The sequence below is a fragment of the Hyperolius riggenbachi genome, chromosome 8 (genome assembly GCF_040937935.1).
Source record: "Hyperolius riggenbachi isolate aHypRig1 chromosome 8, aHypRig1.pri, whole genome shotgun sequence".
NCBI lineage: Eukaryota > Metazoa > Chordata > Amphibia > Anura > Hyperoliidae > Hyperolius > Hyperolius riggenbachi.
In genome coordinates this window covers 286,125,664-286,141,182 of record NC_090653.1, presented here as the reverse complement: position 1 = coordinate 286,141,182, position 15,519 = coordinate 286,125,664, and the positions used below count along the sequence as shown (strand labels likewise).

The 15,519-nt window shown below is 47.6% G+C and overlaps 1 protein-coding gene across 1 annotated transcript in view; it reads right to left on the bottom strand.

Moving 5' to 3' along the window:
- Positions 1–15,519, bottom strand: part of CCDC187 (coiled-coil domain containing 187) — a 136,367-nt gene that overhangs the window by 99,992 nt on the left and 20,856 nt on the right. The window contains exons 5-7 of the mRNA XM_068248019.1: positions 4,507–4,632; positions 3,559–4,082; positions 1,303–1,394 (exon numbers count right to left, since the gene is read on the bottom strand). Coding sequence (XP_068104120.1) covers positions 1,303–1,394; positions 3,559–4,082; positions 4,507–4,632 — 742 coding nt within the window. The remainder of the gene's footprint in view (positions 1–1,302; positions 1,395–3,558; positions 4,083–4,506; positions 4,633–15,519) is intronic.

Sequence of the window (15,519 nt, the reverse complement as noted above, 5' to 3'; positions counted from 1 at the left end):
TCACGTTTGCTATATGCATAGAAGTGATTCTGTTTGGACGTTCGCAGCTATCAGATGTGTGTAGTGAAGGACAATAAAAAGGTGCCAGTTTTATCCTGTCAGTGCTTGCCAGCCTTTTCTTTCTTGTAAAACTAAAATCAATTTGTTTAAAGAGAACCCATGGTGGGTTTGAAGAATATTATCTGCATACAGAGGCTGGATCTGCCTATACAGCCCAGCCTCTGTTGCTATCCCAAACCCCCCTAAGGTCCCCCTGCACTCTGCAATCCCTCATAAATCACAGCCACGCTGCTGACAAACAGCTTGTCAGAGCTGGCTGTGTTTATCTCTATAGTGTCAGTCTGCTGCTCTCCCCGCCTCCTGCAGAACTCCGGTCCCCGCCTGCATCCCTTCCCTCCCTGCTGATTGGAGGGAAGGGACGGGGGCAGGGACCGGAGCTATGCAGGAGGCGGGGGAGCAGCTGAGACTGACACTACAGATGTAAATACAGCCTCACAGCACGGCTGTGATTTATGAGGGCTTGCAGAGTGCAGGGGGACCTTAGTGGGGTTTGGGATAGCAACAGAGGCTGGGCTGTATAGGCAGATCCAGCCTCTGTATGCAGATAACATTCTTTAAACACACCTCGGGTTCTCTTTAAAAATTCCTGTCTCAGACAATGTTTTCTTACATCCGCCAGGTTATAAAAAGCAGCAAGAGAAGAAAATATCCACACGGGGCCTGTGCTAGAGTCTGATGTACGACAGACGCTGACCAATCATACAATTAAAGAAACCCTGTAATGAAAAAAAAAACCCTCTGGGGGATACTTATCTCGGGAGGGGAAAGCCTCTGGATCCTAACGAAGCTTCCGACATCCTCCTCCCTCCCAGCAATCCAGCGCTCCCCTAACAGCGGACAGGTAAATATTTACCTTCCGTTATCCTGCGCAGGCGCAATAGCAGCTCTTCACTCGGGCTAAAGCGGAAATGGCCGAGACCGATTGTATCCGCTCTACTGCGCAGGTGCAAAATATTGCGTCGCTTGTCGAGGAGCTTTCGGGGGAGCCAGTGCTGGATTTCCCCACGCTACACAGCCGTTGTGATTTCGCATCAAAATTCGCATTTACGCATCGTAATCGTAATGCGAAATTTCAGAGAAAATCGTAATTAATTTTGTTTGTAATATTTCATAATTTCGCGTACATTGCTAGAGTCTGACGTACAACACACACTGACCAATCACACAACTGAGGGGTCCCCATACACCGGGGCCTATGCTAGATCCTGACATACGACACACACTGACCAATCACACAATTACCTTCTTCTGCGTTCTTCCCTCAGCAGATCAGAGGACGTCACCTGCAGCCAATCAGAGAGCTCTCTGCTGACGCTCTCTGTCCTCCCCGCCACCTGGATGTGATGCAGATAGACAACATGTGAGTAACCAGCAATGTCAGAGCTCGGGGCAGACAGGTCTGCTGCTGCCTCTCCTGCTCAGGTACCACTTATCAGCAGATCAGTGAGGGAAATGTGCATTTACACATTCTGCTGAGAAGAGGAAATCATAACATAGTGAGAGCTGCGTAAAGCCTGGTACACACATCCAATTATGAACGACCAATCACTGATCATGTAGTATTAGAGTCAACAGGTATTGAATACAGTGAGCAGATTGTGTAGGTAAGGTCTCATACTACATGGAGGTGGTAAAGCTCGTCAGTGATTGGACAATCAAAATTGAAGGTGTGTACCCGGCTTAACACACTATTCAATGAAATACAGCAGCTTCAAACATTATACAAGATACCTTACAAATTAAAATGAAGTATTACTATTTTTAAATTTACAAAAAAATGAGAATCACATGACTGCACAGAGCTGTCTGATCACATGACTGCACACATGACTGCACAGAGTTGTCTGATCACATGACTGCACACATGACTGCACAGAGCTGTCTGATCACATGACTGCACAGAGGAGTCACTCTTTAGTCTTGGTTCCTCCCATTACTCTGATCACATGACTGGCACAGTGCACTGCGCTGTCACTCTTTAATCCTGGGCCCTCCCATTACCCAGATCACATGACTACATGGATGTCCCCCTTTACTCCTGGCCCCTCCCATTTCCCTGATCACATGACTGTACAGAGATGTCACTCTTTAGCTCTGGCCCCTCCCATTTCCCTGATCACATGACTGTACAGGGATGTCACTCTTTAGCCCTGGCCCCTCCCATTTCCCTGATCACATGACTACATGGATGTCATCCTTTACTCCTTGCCCCTCCCATTACCCTGATCACATTACTGTACAGAGATGTCACTCTATAGTCTTGGCCCCTCCCATTACCCTGATCACATGACTGCACAGAGATGTCACTCTATAGTCCTGGCCCCTCCCATTACCATGATCACATGACTGCATAGAGATGTCACTCTTTAGCCCTGGCCACTCCCAGTTCCCTGATCACATGACTGTACATGGATGTCATCCTTACTCCTTGCCCCTCTCATTTCCCTCATCACATGACTGTACATGGATGTCATCCTTTACTCCTTGCCCCTCCCATTCCCCTGATCACATGACTACATGGATGTCATCCTTTACTCCTTGCCCCTCCCATTACCCTGATCACATTACTGCAAAGAGATAGTCATGGCCCCTCCCATTTCCCTGATCACACAGAGATGTTACTCTTTAGCCCTGGCCCCTCCCATTACCTGATCGCATGACTGTACATGGATGTCGCCCTTTACTCCTTGCCCCTCCCATTACCCTGATCACATGACTACACATGAGACGTCCCACTTTACTCTTTTTTTTGTTTTATTAAAAAATCATAACATTTCACCAGTTTTGGAGTTAATTTTCGCTGCAGAGAAGAAGAAGCTGAAATTTCCTGAATTTGACACCCAAAAAACATGCAGAAGTTGAATGCGGCACACTGTGCAGGCAGAGTGCTGAGAGGCCCCTCCCATGTGCTTCTATTGGCTGTTCCGTGCATTATTCACAATTGAAGGTAAAGAGGCGCCTCCCTTTGCCATATCAACTTGTTCATTTGGCACTTTTATTGGCCTGATGAAGCGGGCTTGGACCCGCGAAACGCGTTGCCTGTGCTAAATAAAAATCTTTTGTCATATACAAGGATTTAGTTATTGAGGTAAGCCACCTCATATTATTTCCTCGATTTTAAGCTATTTTTAGGGCGCCCCTTTACCTTCAATTGTGCATAGCTATACCCCCAAACAATCTGTGTTTGAGGGGTGGTGACAGACCACCTGTGGGTGCCCCACAGTGGACACCTGTCCCTACTTTTTCAAGGAGAGCGACCACATCCAGGTCCTGGCTGGGACTACCCCGAGTGGAGTCGGGTTTATGGTCTCCACCTGCTTCCTACGTTTGGTTGCCCTTGCAACCTCCTTTTGTGAGTAGTAATTTATTGAAATTCCTTTTTTCAATTGCATACTAATGTACTACACTATTGGGCTCCCGTATTTGTCTCCTATATTTTTTTCCCTGCAAGGTGCTGAGACACCCCCACTACACTACGTGCATTATTCAGCCACTCACGTGATTCTGCGCGTTTGCGTCCTTCCTCTGTGGCGCGGATCGTTTGTTAGAGTCGGGTTTTGGAGGGAAGGCCTCTCTCTGTTTCCTCAGGACGTTGTGTAGCTGCTCTCGCCGTGTCTGTATCGCGTTCTGCGTCTTCTTCTCGTTCTCTCGACGCACTTTCTGCCTCTCCGCGTTCTTCCTCCTCATGTAGCTGCGGACCTCCTCCACGCTGTAGCTTCGCACTTTGGCGCTGTCTGGCTGCCCGCAGACGTTCTCCTTACTGGAGTCCCCATATGGCGGGCTCTCTGCTTTGCAGCGCGGTCTCTTCGGAGAAACGCTTCTGGAAACGGTTTCCGTATTCGCAGTCTCGCCGCCTTTACCCAAAGCGCTCGTCGGACTTAAGTCTCCGTCTCTCCCCGCCTGTATGTCCCTCAAGACTTGGAGCATGTCCCGGCTTGGGGCGCTGTTCGGACCACGCACGACACAATCGTGATCCAGATTGTTTGGACAGACGACTTTCTGGCACCTTTTTCTGCAACGCTCTGAAAGAGAAACACCATGAATTAGCCCAGTCATGTAGCCGGCAGAATCTGGCCATTGTCAACATCCCTCAGCTCCCTACGCTTGCCCATTTTCCCTGCTTCTAGCACATTGCCTCCAAGAACTGACTGTTGATTTGCTGCCTCAACAGAATGGGGCGTTTGTGTGAATTGGCTTCACACAGCCCTGAAACGAAGGCGGAAGACCAGAGATGGTCAACTAGACGCAAATCATTCTGGCTTGCATGCAAAATGAATGCAAATTATGTGCAGCTTGGAATTGAGTCAATCACATGCACTTCCTGTTTATCTGAGTTGCTCCAGTCCTAGGCGGAGCACAATTTGCATTGAATTTGTAGGCTAGCTGGAGTCGTTTGCGTCTCGTTGACCTGCACAGATGGGCAGATGTTGATTGGCCTCTCAGTACCGTTCTGCTGAATATCCTGCTTGTCATGCGCTCTGCGTTTCTTCACAGTGACCGGCGACAGTCCGAGGATCTTCTGCACGAGTTTCTGTCCTTCCCTCCAGGCGTCGGCTCTGTATCTGTCGTCACCTGTGACACATGGGGGGGGGGGGGGGGGGGGGGTGAGAACAACGGTAGACTCCAACAACATTCACTTAGGCCTAGTGCACACCAGAGCGGTTCGGCTGCGGTTTGCGATCCGCTTGCGGGTGCAGATCCGCTTGGTCAATGTATCTCAATGGGCTGGTGCACACCAGAGCGGGAGGCGTTTTGCAGAAACGCATACTCCCGGGCTGCTGCAGATTTTGGATTGCGGATGCGTTTCTGCCTCAATGTTAAGTATAGGAAAAACGCAAACCGCTCTGAAAAACGGCACTTCAGAGCGGTTTGCCAGGCGTTTTTTGTTACAGTAGCTGTTCAGTAACAGCTTTACTGTAACAATACATGAAATCTACTACACCAAAAACGCTTCACAAAACCGCAAAATGCTAGCTGAAACGCTACAGAAAAAGAAGAAAAAGCGTTTCAAAATCTGCTAGCATTTTGCGGATCTGCTAGCGGGTTTTGGTGTGCACCAGGCCATAGAGAGTAATTACAAGTATAATATGGGAGGGAATATTAGAGGTATTATATGGGGGGATTCACACTAAGAACTTTATCACACCGAACAGATGGGGGACCCCTGAGACCTTGTCTAACATCAGATGCACACTTTACTAACAGACTGGTACACACGCTCAATTTTGATTGGCCAATTTGACCACCCCCATGTAGTATGAGAGCTAAGCTACACAATCTGTTAATAGTATTGGATATCTGTTGATTAGGTAGGTAAGCTCTCATACTACATGCAGGTCGTAAAATTCATCAATGATTTGCCAATCAAAATTGAACGTGTGTACCAGAACAAGAGCGCTTCTGAGCGCTTTTAAAAATGCTAGCGCTCTGAAAAGAGCTCGGCTAATGTATTTTAATGGGATGGATCACACCAGAGCGATGTGATTTTTTTCCTAAACGCAATCGGGTCCTGCAGCATTTCTGCTGATTTCTGAGGCGATTCAGCCTCAATGTTAAGTCTAGGAAAGTGAAAAACCGCTCTGAAAAGCGCTAGATCAGAGCGATTCTCCAAGCGTTTTTGTTACAGAAGCTGTTCAGTTCCAGCTGTAATGTAACAAAAAATAAAAAAACGATACACCAAAACTCTCCAAAAATCTCTAGGCATGATTAGAAAATCACTAGGCGCATGCCTAGAATCGCCTAGGAAAATCCCTTCAAAAAGCGCTGAGCGTTTACCATTATGCTAGTGCTTAGCGCAAATCGCCCAAGTGAGAACGGGCCCATAGGGTTTTATTACACTAGCACTTTTAAAAATCGCTAGCGTTTGAGCGTTTTGCCGAAATCGCAACAAAACGCTCTAGTGTGAATGGCCCCATAGAGATATTTTCTAAACATGCCTACCGTTTTTTGGAGCGTTTTTGTGTAGCAGATTACAAATATTGTTACAGTAAAGCTGTTACTGAACAGCTTCTGTAACAAAAACGCCTGGAAAACCGCTCTGATCTAGCGTTATTCAGAGCGGTTTTCTACTTTCCTATACTTTACATTGAGGCAGAAACGCCTCAGAAATCTAAAAAATGCTGCAGCCTCCGAGTTTGCGTTTGTGGAAAAAACGGACCGCTCTGGTGTGCACCAGCCCATTGCAATACATTACCCAAGCAGTTTTCTATCGCATATTGTATGGCTGTCCCTGCTGCTTGAATATGTTTTAAAACAGTTTGACACTACTTACAACAGTTTATACAATATAGTAACGTAACAAAAATATGTAATAAAAACCAGTATTGTATATTTTGTATATGAAGGCAACTTTGCATGTCTGAAACGTGAATAGTTGTTCGTAAGGTGGAGTAGGAGTCAGTATATACTGTATATCATTTTTTATTTTGTTAAATTTGCTGATTTCAGCGCCCCGCGGTCGCCCCGCTACCCTCACAGTGCGACTTTCTAGGCAAACTGCAAATTAATTTTCCGTTAACGGCAGCAAATTTTCGACCTGGCAGCCATTCATCAAATTCTGCGGGACGGCGACTCTGACCTCTGAACTTCAATTTATCTTGTCTGTACCTCTATCCCGACATTCGGCGCGGACAGAAACTAATCACCGATAAACAGCCCCTGACACCGCCAGTTGTGATGACAAATGCCTCGCCTGACCGTGATCCGGGGGGCCGGTCCCGGTGGGCGCAAAGCCATTCTTCAAATAAGCCATTAAATCCCTAAATTTGATATTTCATGCATTTTAAATATGAGTCTTGCCCTCTTTATGTTAATCCGGCTTATATTGTGTGCTTTGCTAACTCATAGTCAGTGGGGGCCATTCTCTAGTGCGACCATTGAGAGGGATTTTCACGCTGCATCTGTTGCGTTTCAACAAGCAATACAATAACAGTGATGCAATTACATTGGAAAGGTACGCTCACAATGGCGTATAAGCCGTGCAGCTGATTCCGTCGGAAAAACACCAGGCATGCTGCATGCTTACCGGATAACGAGCGTGTTGACAGCAGCGGTGAAGCATACGTTTATGTAATATATGCTTCACTGCAGGCTTTCTCAACCAGGGTTCCTTGAGGACTCTGCAGAGGTTCCTTAGCATTTTACCCCAATGGGCTCTATTCTCAAAGAGCCAAATTTTCCGCAAAATTTTACCGCTATATTCCCGCCAGCGGTAAACTCCGCATTTTTTCCACATTCACTAATATTTTCCGCAGGTTTTCCGCATGCGGGGAAAAAAGATGCGGAAACAGCCATTATTCATGCGGGAATGATGCGGTAAAAAAGTCGCATGAAAAAGTGTTTAAAAAAAAAAATTAAAGTCCAGCAAGCACAGCCCTTAAGCCTCCACACTTCATTAAAGTCAATGGGATGCGGAATATATCACCTACTACTTGTAGGTGATAAAAAAAATCAGTAATTAACGACGAAATGATGCGCCTGAACAATTGATCTTTTATTGCGTAAAATACCGACTTTTGCGGAAATTTTTCCGCATGAATCCCGCACTTTTACCGCACTTTTTCCGCATGCGGAAAAAATATGCGGAACATTTTGAGAATTCCAACTTGACGGTATTTTGGGTGCAAACTTCCCGCATGCACTTTACCGCATGCGGGAAGTCTTTGAGAATAGAGCCCAATGTGAGGGAAGTATAATAGAGCACATTACAATAGGGGGTACTGTAAAAAGAAACACTAAATTGGGGGTCAGAATAATAATGAGCACATTAATAAAAAGCACTGGAACAAGGGGACAGTATGAGTGTCAGTGTAATAGGAGGCAGTGAAATTAAGAGCCTCACCTACTTTTAAAGACCACGCCTCCTCCAAAATAAATGCAGGGGTTCCTCGAGACCAAAAAATTATTTGCAGTGGTTCCTTGCGATCCAAAAGCAGGGGCGTAGCCACCGCATTGGGGCCCTTGGGCCAGAGGGGCCCTCCCTCAACTGCAGTATTAGCTCTCTATTGGTCCTGTGCTGGTAATAATCACTTCTATAGATGCTTTGAATAGCAGTAATCATTACCAAGCTGTTCCCCAGCCCCTTCTTGCACCTCTGACTCTGTGGTTGTCCGTAGCAGGTTTTGGTGCGCCGTATGCTTGGGGGGCCCCAATATAAAACTTGCATCAGGACCCACAGCTCCTTAGCTACGCCGCTGTCCAAAAGTTATTTGCAGGATTCCTCCATGGTAAGCAGTGGCTGGATGGTGTAATGGTTAAGGGCTCTGTCTCTGACACAGGAGACCTGGGTTCGGATCTCGGCTCTGCCTGTTCAGTAAGCCAGCACCTGTTCAGTAGGTGACCTTAGGCAAGTCTTCCTAACACTGCTACTGCCTATAGAGCATGTCCTAGTGGCTGCAGCTCTGGCGCTTTGAGTCCGCCAGGAGAAAAGTGTGATATAAAGGTTATTTGTCTTGTCTTGTAAAAAGGTTGACAAAGGCTGCTTCACTGTATGCGACACGTCACACTTGCAATGCACAATGCAACTTTTTGCGGAATATTTAGGCCAATCACAAGTATCGGAAGTATTAGGCCAATCAGGCAAAACAGAAGTGTGCCGCAGTCACCAATCAGAAACACAGAGTAGGCAGACACCTGTGGCAGCAGCAGGTTCCAGGCAGTAGTCTGGAAGCCGCAGTTGGGGCCTTGCCACAACTTGGACACAAAGGGTATCATAAAAAGGTTTGAGGCACAAAAATGATCTGACCAATAACTTTGCAAAAAAGAGTATAAATTGGTACAAAAAAGATCAATTTATTGGTACAAAAATTTGAATGTATAACATAAGCCCGGATGCAATTGCAGCAGATTAACCCCCTACACACACAATAAAACTCTAAAAGCAATCAAGGAGTATGGGCTCACTAAATATATGACGTCATAAAGGTGAGATGGCAATGGCAGCACTTAAACGGAGATATGTACCTCACGGACTCCTAGATTGAACAAAGTCCTTTAGGAAGCGTGTGTGAAGATCATATGTGTCGTGGAAGATTCAAGTGCCAGTCCATTCAACAAGGTCAAAATTATATCCAATTGTCCCACATAATGGTGAAGGTTCCTTGCGACTTTTCTCCTATTTGAGGCATGTAGTGATACAAAGTCCCATTCGCAGACTCAAAGCATAAGTATTCCTTAATCATGCAAGGCACATAGGGTTAGTCAGCAAGCAAGCAAAATGCAGGCAAGTGATGAGCAGTCACCACCAAGCTGTAAATACAGGGACAGGTTGCACAAGCATAGAATGAGCACTGTTCATGGGCATGTGTCAATCGCATTACCTGCCCCTGGATGTATCCATGCACGTTTGGATCAGCACGCTGTTTGTGTCCGGGGGAAGTTCCCGTGTGATGTTGCCATATGGTCCTCCGCTGTTTGGGAGCCAAGGAATCAATGCCAGTTCAGCAACTGACTCCACTAGCGTGTACGCTGTAGGCTGTGAGCGGCGAGGAATCAAAATGTCCGCCGGCAAGCCTGTGTGGCTCAGAAGCCGGGCCTCGCACGCTGTCCAATGCGTATGACGTCAGAGCCTCCTAACTCCGCCCACCGACCGGTTTCGCGCATGCGCGCTTCATCAGGGTGTGACTTGGACGGGATGGGAGTGATCTTTATGTATCTGTCACCCCAGCTCCACCCACCTGGGGTCGGGCTGAGGTACATGGTTGCCGCCCATATTACGGAGCGCTGCCCATAGCAAATACCCTTAGGCAGTAGGCAGGTGAGGAGAGTGAGAACAAATACAATACAAAATCAGAACGGAATCAAAACGAAACGAGAAGAGTCACCGCACTTCATATCGGCAGGACAGGTTTCCCAAGACATACAGAAGACCATTGTCCCATATTAATATGGGGCATATGTCCATCCCATTTATGCTACCTTATTAAGGATGTTATATAATTCTAATGGACAAAGGGAGGCACTTTAGCAAATAAGCAGATCTCTACATAAGGGGGGGGGGGGGGGGGGGGCAGGAGGAGAGATGATCCTACAGAAAGCACTGTAATCCAAAATCAGCATTATGGCCCAAGGGGGCCAAGGTACGCAATTTATATATCCAACTACACTCCTTTTGTTTTAGAATCCTATCGAAGTCCCCCCTTCTATGTGAGATATTGAGTTTATAAACTCCCCTGACCTTTGAACCCACCAGTTCGCCTCCATGAAAATCTTTATAATGTTGTGCTAATGGGGTCGTATATTCCGGATCTCTAGCATTTCGTATATGCTCACCTATCCTGGCTCGCAAGGGGCGCGTGGTTTTCCCAATGTAATGTATACCACAAGGACAGGTGAGCATATAAACGACTCCCTCTGTTGCACAATTAATGAAGGACTGTATCTGGTAGGACACAAAGGGGGACTTCATTTGGGGACGGGGATTAATTCAGAAGCATGCCCCCCCCCCCCCCTCCACCTTCCCCGGACCATCAGTACCCAGTTGTAAATTATAAGTACTTACAGTTCTACAGCAATGAATGTATCAGCACTCAATGAATGCTTAAGGTCTATACACACACCGGACTGTAGGCAACGACGGGTCCGTCATCACCTCCTGCTGGGCGTGTTTTCAGCAGACAGTCCGGCGTGTGTACAGTCTGTCTGCAGACTGATACGGCTGCTTGTGAGCGATCCGCATGTGTACGGACCTTTTAGGTGTCAGTTCTTATCTGTACGTGCAATACAGCTAGCAAACAAGCTGGAGTACTACGAATACCTAATTGTAATCCTATAGGTGAGAGTTTTCTCGGTAGGTGCAATACAGTTTCGCTAGCTAACAAGCTATATTTGTAAGCAGTATAAGTACACACAGTTCTACCTACAGTGCTGCCCATAATTATTCATATACCCCTGGCAAAGTTTTAAAGAGACTCTGAAGCGAGAATAAATCTCGCTTCAGAGCTCATACTTAGCAGGGGCATGTGTGCCCCTGCTAAACCGCCGCAATAGCGCCGCTAAACGGGGGTCCCTTCACCCCCAAACCCACCCCCGCAAGACTTGGTCATAGTCTTGGTCGTACATTTTTTCTTCCTGGAGGCAGGGCTAACCGCCGCAGCCCTGCCTCCAGTCGCGTCTATGAGACGCGCATCGCTGCCTCTCCCCCGCCCCTCTCAGTGAAGGAAGACTGAGAGGGGCGTAGGAGAGGCGGAGATACGCGTCTGACAGACGCGCGTGGGGCAGGGCTGAGGCGGTTAGCCCTGCCCCAATGCGGAAGCGCTCCCCCGCTTTACGGAGGGGATTTGGGGGTGAAGGGACCCCCGTTAAGCCGCGGGATAGCGGCGGTTTAGCAGGGGCACACATGCCCCTGCTATCTATGAGGTCTGAAGCGAGATTTATTCTCGCTTCAGACTCTCTTTAAAGTTACATTTATTCAACCAGCAAATATTTTTTTGACGGGAAATGACATAGGTGTGTCCCAAAAGATAATAAGACGATGTACAAGAGGCATTATTGTGGAAAAAACATTTCTCAGCTTTTATTTACATTTGAGCAAAAATTGTCCAGTACAAAATTATTCATACCTTTCTCAATAATCAAAAGAAAAGCCTTTATTAGCTATTACAGCAATCAAACGCTTCCTATAATTGCAGACCAGCTTTTTGCATGTCTCCACAGGTATCTTTGCCCATTCATCTTTAGCGATGAGCACCAAATCTTTCAGGTTGGAGCGTCTTGTTGCCATCACCCTGATCTTTAGCTCCCTCCACAGATTCTCAATTTGATTCAAGTCGGGACTCTGGCTGGGCCACTCCAAGACGTTAATGCTGTTGTCTGCTAACCATTTCTTCACCACTTTTGCTGTGTGTTTTGGGTCATTGCCATGCTGAAATATCCACTGGTGCCCAAGGCCAGGTTTCTAAGCAGACTGCCTGATGTTGTCGTTGAGAATTCTCATGTATTGCTCTTTTTTCATGGTGCTGTTTACTGTGATTAGGTTCCCTGGTTCATTGGCTGAAAAACGCCCCCAAAGCATTAGGTTCCCACTGTGGAGAGATATTGGGGTGCTGATGATGTTAGGAATAAAGGAATATATTCTTTCATTTTTCTGCCTGTGTTCCGTGTAAGTCTGCCAGAAGGGAGCTGTTACCTTGAGTTGCTTGGGGCCAGGAAATGGGTGATTGTCTTGACCATGAGGTGCTTTGAGTCTGTATGCAGTTCCTCTGAGAGTGCTAATGGGATTATCTGCCTGGCTGTTTGAACTCAGGAGATGGCCCATTGTCTCAATACACTAAGCCAGAGGACCAGTGTCTGGAGACTAACACAGGAACCTCTGAAATGTACATGACAGGCTATTAGAAATGGGTGAAGTCCTTTTGATACCATTTTTTACCTGTGGAAATTGAATATCTCTGGAAGCAGGGGGCTGGGACATTAGCATACAGTTCCTCTGGACAGCCAGAAAACAGGTAATTAGGAAACACTTAATCAGACAGTTGCTTTGAAGCAGATCACACAGGACATCCTGCTGCAATGTGAAAGCCTTAATCAATTGTCACCTGTAACCTGGGGAGATGGGAGGTTAACAAAGTCTTTTGTTGTATAGGACACTGTTCACATGTGGATGTCAGATCTCTGGGAAATCAAATTATGTCTGAGGATGTTATTAAATCTAGCTTCCCCCCGTCCACACAGGCTTACAGCCTCCAGGCGTATTTCATAGTATAAAACCGCAGCTAGGATAGCCACAACTTGTAGTTCTTGGAGGTAGCTCACACGGCTAGAACTAACCTGGTTCCTGACCAGAAGTGCGTACCGCCCGCAACAACACCAGATCGATACGCTGGTACGTTTATTTCCCGTTTATTTTGGTAAGCAAAATCGCTTTGTGTGTTATCCTTGTACATTTTATCTTGTAACTATTTTTACTTTGTTTTTTTGTAATCTTTTTGTATATATTCAGTTCTGCACTGTTTTATGTTTTTTCTGAAATATTAAATTATTATTTAATAAGTTTGACTTCTGCCGTACTAAACTAACACTCATAGCCTAGAAGAGACTGAAGTGTAACCGTGTATAAGTTCATGCCTAATTGTACGCTTGAGCAACACTACCGTAGGAAATTGTAATTGCATTGTGTGTGGGGGCGTTTGTCATACGTTGGCCTAAGCGCGCAGCTGACCCAACGTACGAACAACGCCAGTGCGAGTAGCTAACAGTATCGTTCGGAACGACTGTTAGTGGGTCTTTGCTTCACGACAGTGTAAGATTGCAACTGTGTGTGTGTGTGGGTGCGTGGCGTTCCCGTATTTGGCCTAAGCGCAAAGCTGACCCAAATACGAAAACGCGGAGTGCGCGCTGAGGACTCGACAGCAGAGTGGAAGTGTCTAGCAACGCTAGTGGTGGCAGTGAGAGGTGTTTTGAGGGGTTCCAGCCTTGTTTGTAGCTTAAATAAGGCTGTTCCCCGCTTAATCTGGTCAAACCCGCAGTCGGGAACCGTATACGCAGGCGTGCCGCGGGCCGGTTCTTGACATAATTGGCTGGCAGTGGTGGCATCGTTTAGTACATTAGTACGCAGTTTAGCTCGCTATTCTGAGTACTAAAGGCTGGAAGCTTGCTAGAAGCAACTAGCCTACAGAAGTCTACTCAGTGCAGAATCTATATACGTTTTTTTTTTTTTGTTCAAAGATACACACTTGGTGTTTGCTTTCCCTCCCCCCCTTTTTTTTTTCTTTTTATTTTGTGCAACACGATGGCTCAGAAAGCATCCAGCTATGCAAGGCAAAACAAAGAGATACTACTCAACCTGTGTGAGCACAAAGGCATCGAGACGGTGAGCGGCCAGACTAAGGAGCAGTTAGTTCGTGCGCTCGAGGAGCATGATGAGGCAGAACGAGCCCGTGCTTCAACGTCAGCAGATGCAGCTCACGACACGCCAGAGGAGGAATCGCTCCCGCCACAGGATGCGAGTGGAGACGATGTCCTGGATGATCCACCTAACACGGAGATGACATCTCTGGAAGCCGACCTACAGCTACTAGGTTCGGCTGAGCCCGAACTGCGCCTAAAGCTGATTCTGGAACATCGGCAAGCAGAGAGGGAACAAGCTGCCCAGCGACTCCAGGCCGAGAGGGACAGACTCCGGGCAGAGGAGGGAAGAGCTGAACGGCAACACCAGCTGGAGCTGGCTAAACTTCAGCAGCAGAACCGGTCTGCTGGACCCGCAGAACGCGAAGGTGAGCGAGTCCACAGAATCCCCCTGGATAAGTTCCCCGCTATGGACAAGGACTCTGACATAGACACTTTCCTACAGGGGTTTGAAAGGACTTGTCGGCAGTATGGGGTGCCCCGTGAGCAGTGGGCAAGATACCTCACACCAGGGCTGAGAGGCAAGGCCCTGGAGGCGTTTGTGAGTCTCCCCCAGGAGGAAGAAACAGACTTTGAGGCAATTAAGAAAGCCATTATTGCGCGATACCACCTCACGCCAGAAGTGTATCGCAAACGTTTCAGGACAGTGCAGCGAGGTCCTAATGACAGCTACCTGGATCATGCTTGCAACCTGCGCACTGCCTTCCAGCAGTGGGTAAAAGGACTGTCAGTGGAAACTTTAGATGCCCTGCAGGAACTGATGATAAAAGACCAGTTCCTCCACACCTGTCCTGTTGAGGTCCGGCTGTTTGTGCTGGATCGAGAACCAAAGACAGTGGATGAGGCTGCGGAAATGGCCGATTCCTACACCGCCCATAGAGCACCTGAGTCCCGGAGGACTACTACGCCCAGCTGGAGAGGAGAACAGATTGCTAAACCTGTTTCACCCAGCACCCAGAGGAGGCAAGCACCGCTGTCTCCTGGATTCAAGCAACATGACACTCGGAAATGCTTTGTATGTGACAGGGTGGGTCATATCAGCACGACTTGCCCAGAGAGGAAGAGGGAGGCCCCAAAATCCAGTGAGGCCTCAAACCCCAGTGAAGTCCCAACGGCTTTGTGTGCTACCAGGAATGCTACTGGCTATGCAGAGAATCTGCAGCTTGTCACGGTTGGGGGTACAGTTGCCACTGGGCTGAGAGACACTGGAGCAGAAGTGACTCTCATACATCCCCAGCTTGTGAACCCGGAGCAGTACATACCTGGGAAAATGATTGCTGTCAGAGGAATTGGGGGTGTCACCCCAGCCATACCCACCGCCTTGGTCCACCTGAATTGGGGGGCCGGCAGCGGACTGAAAGAAGTTGGGGTAACTGACAAAATCCCCACCAACGTTTTGCTGGGTACTGACCTGGGACGGTTAGTGGCCCGGTATGAGCCTACTCCAAACCCTGTGGAGCCTGCATCCCCAGCAGAAGTTCTGGACTCTTGCAAGGTACTGTTTGATAATGCTGTGCAAGTGGGGAGTGCTGGAGAGGCCCCAGGGGCTATGGACTGTGTACTAGGAGCCAGCCCTAGTGAGTCTCCAGTGCCTAGGCCTGGAGTGGGACCTGTTGA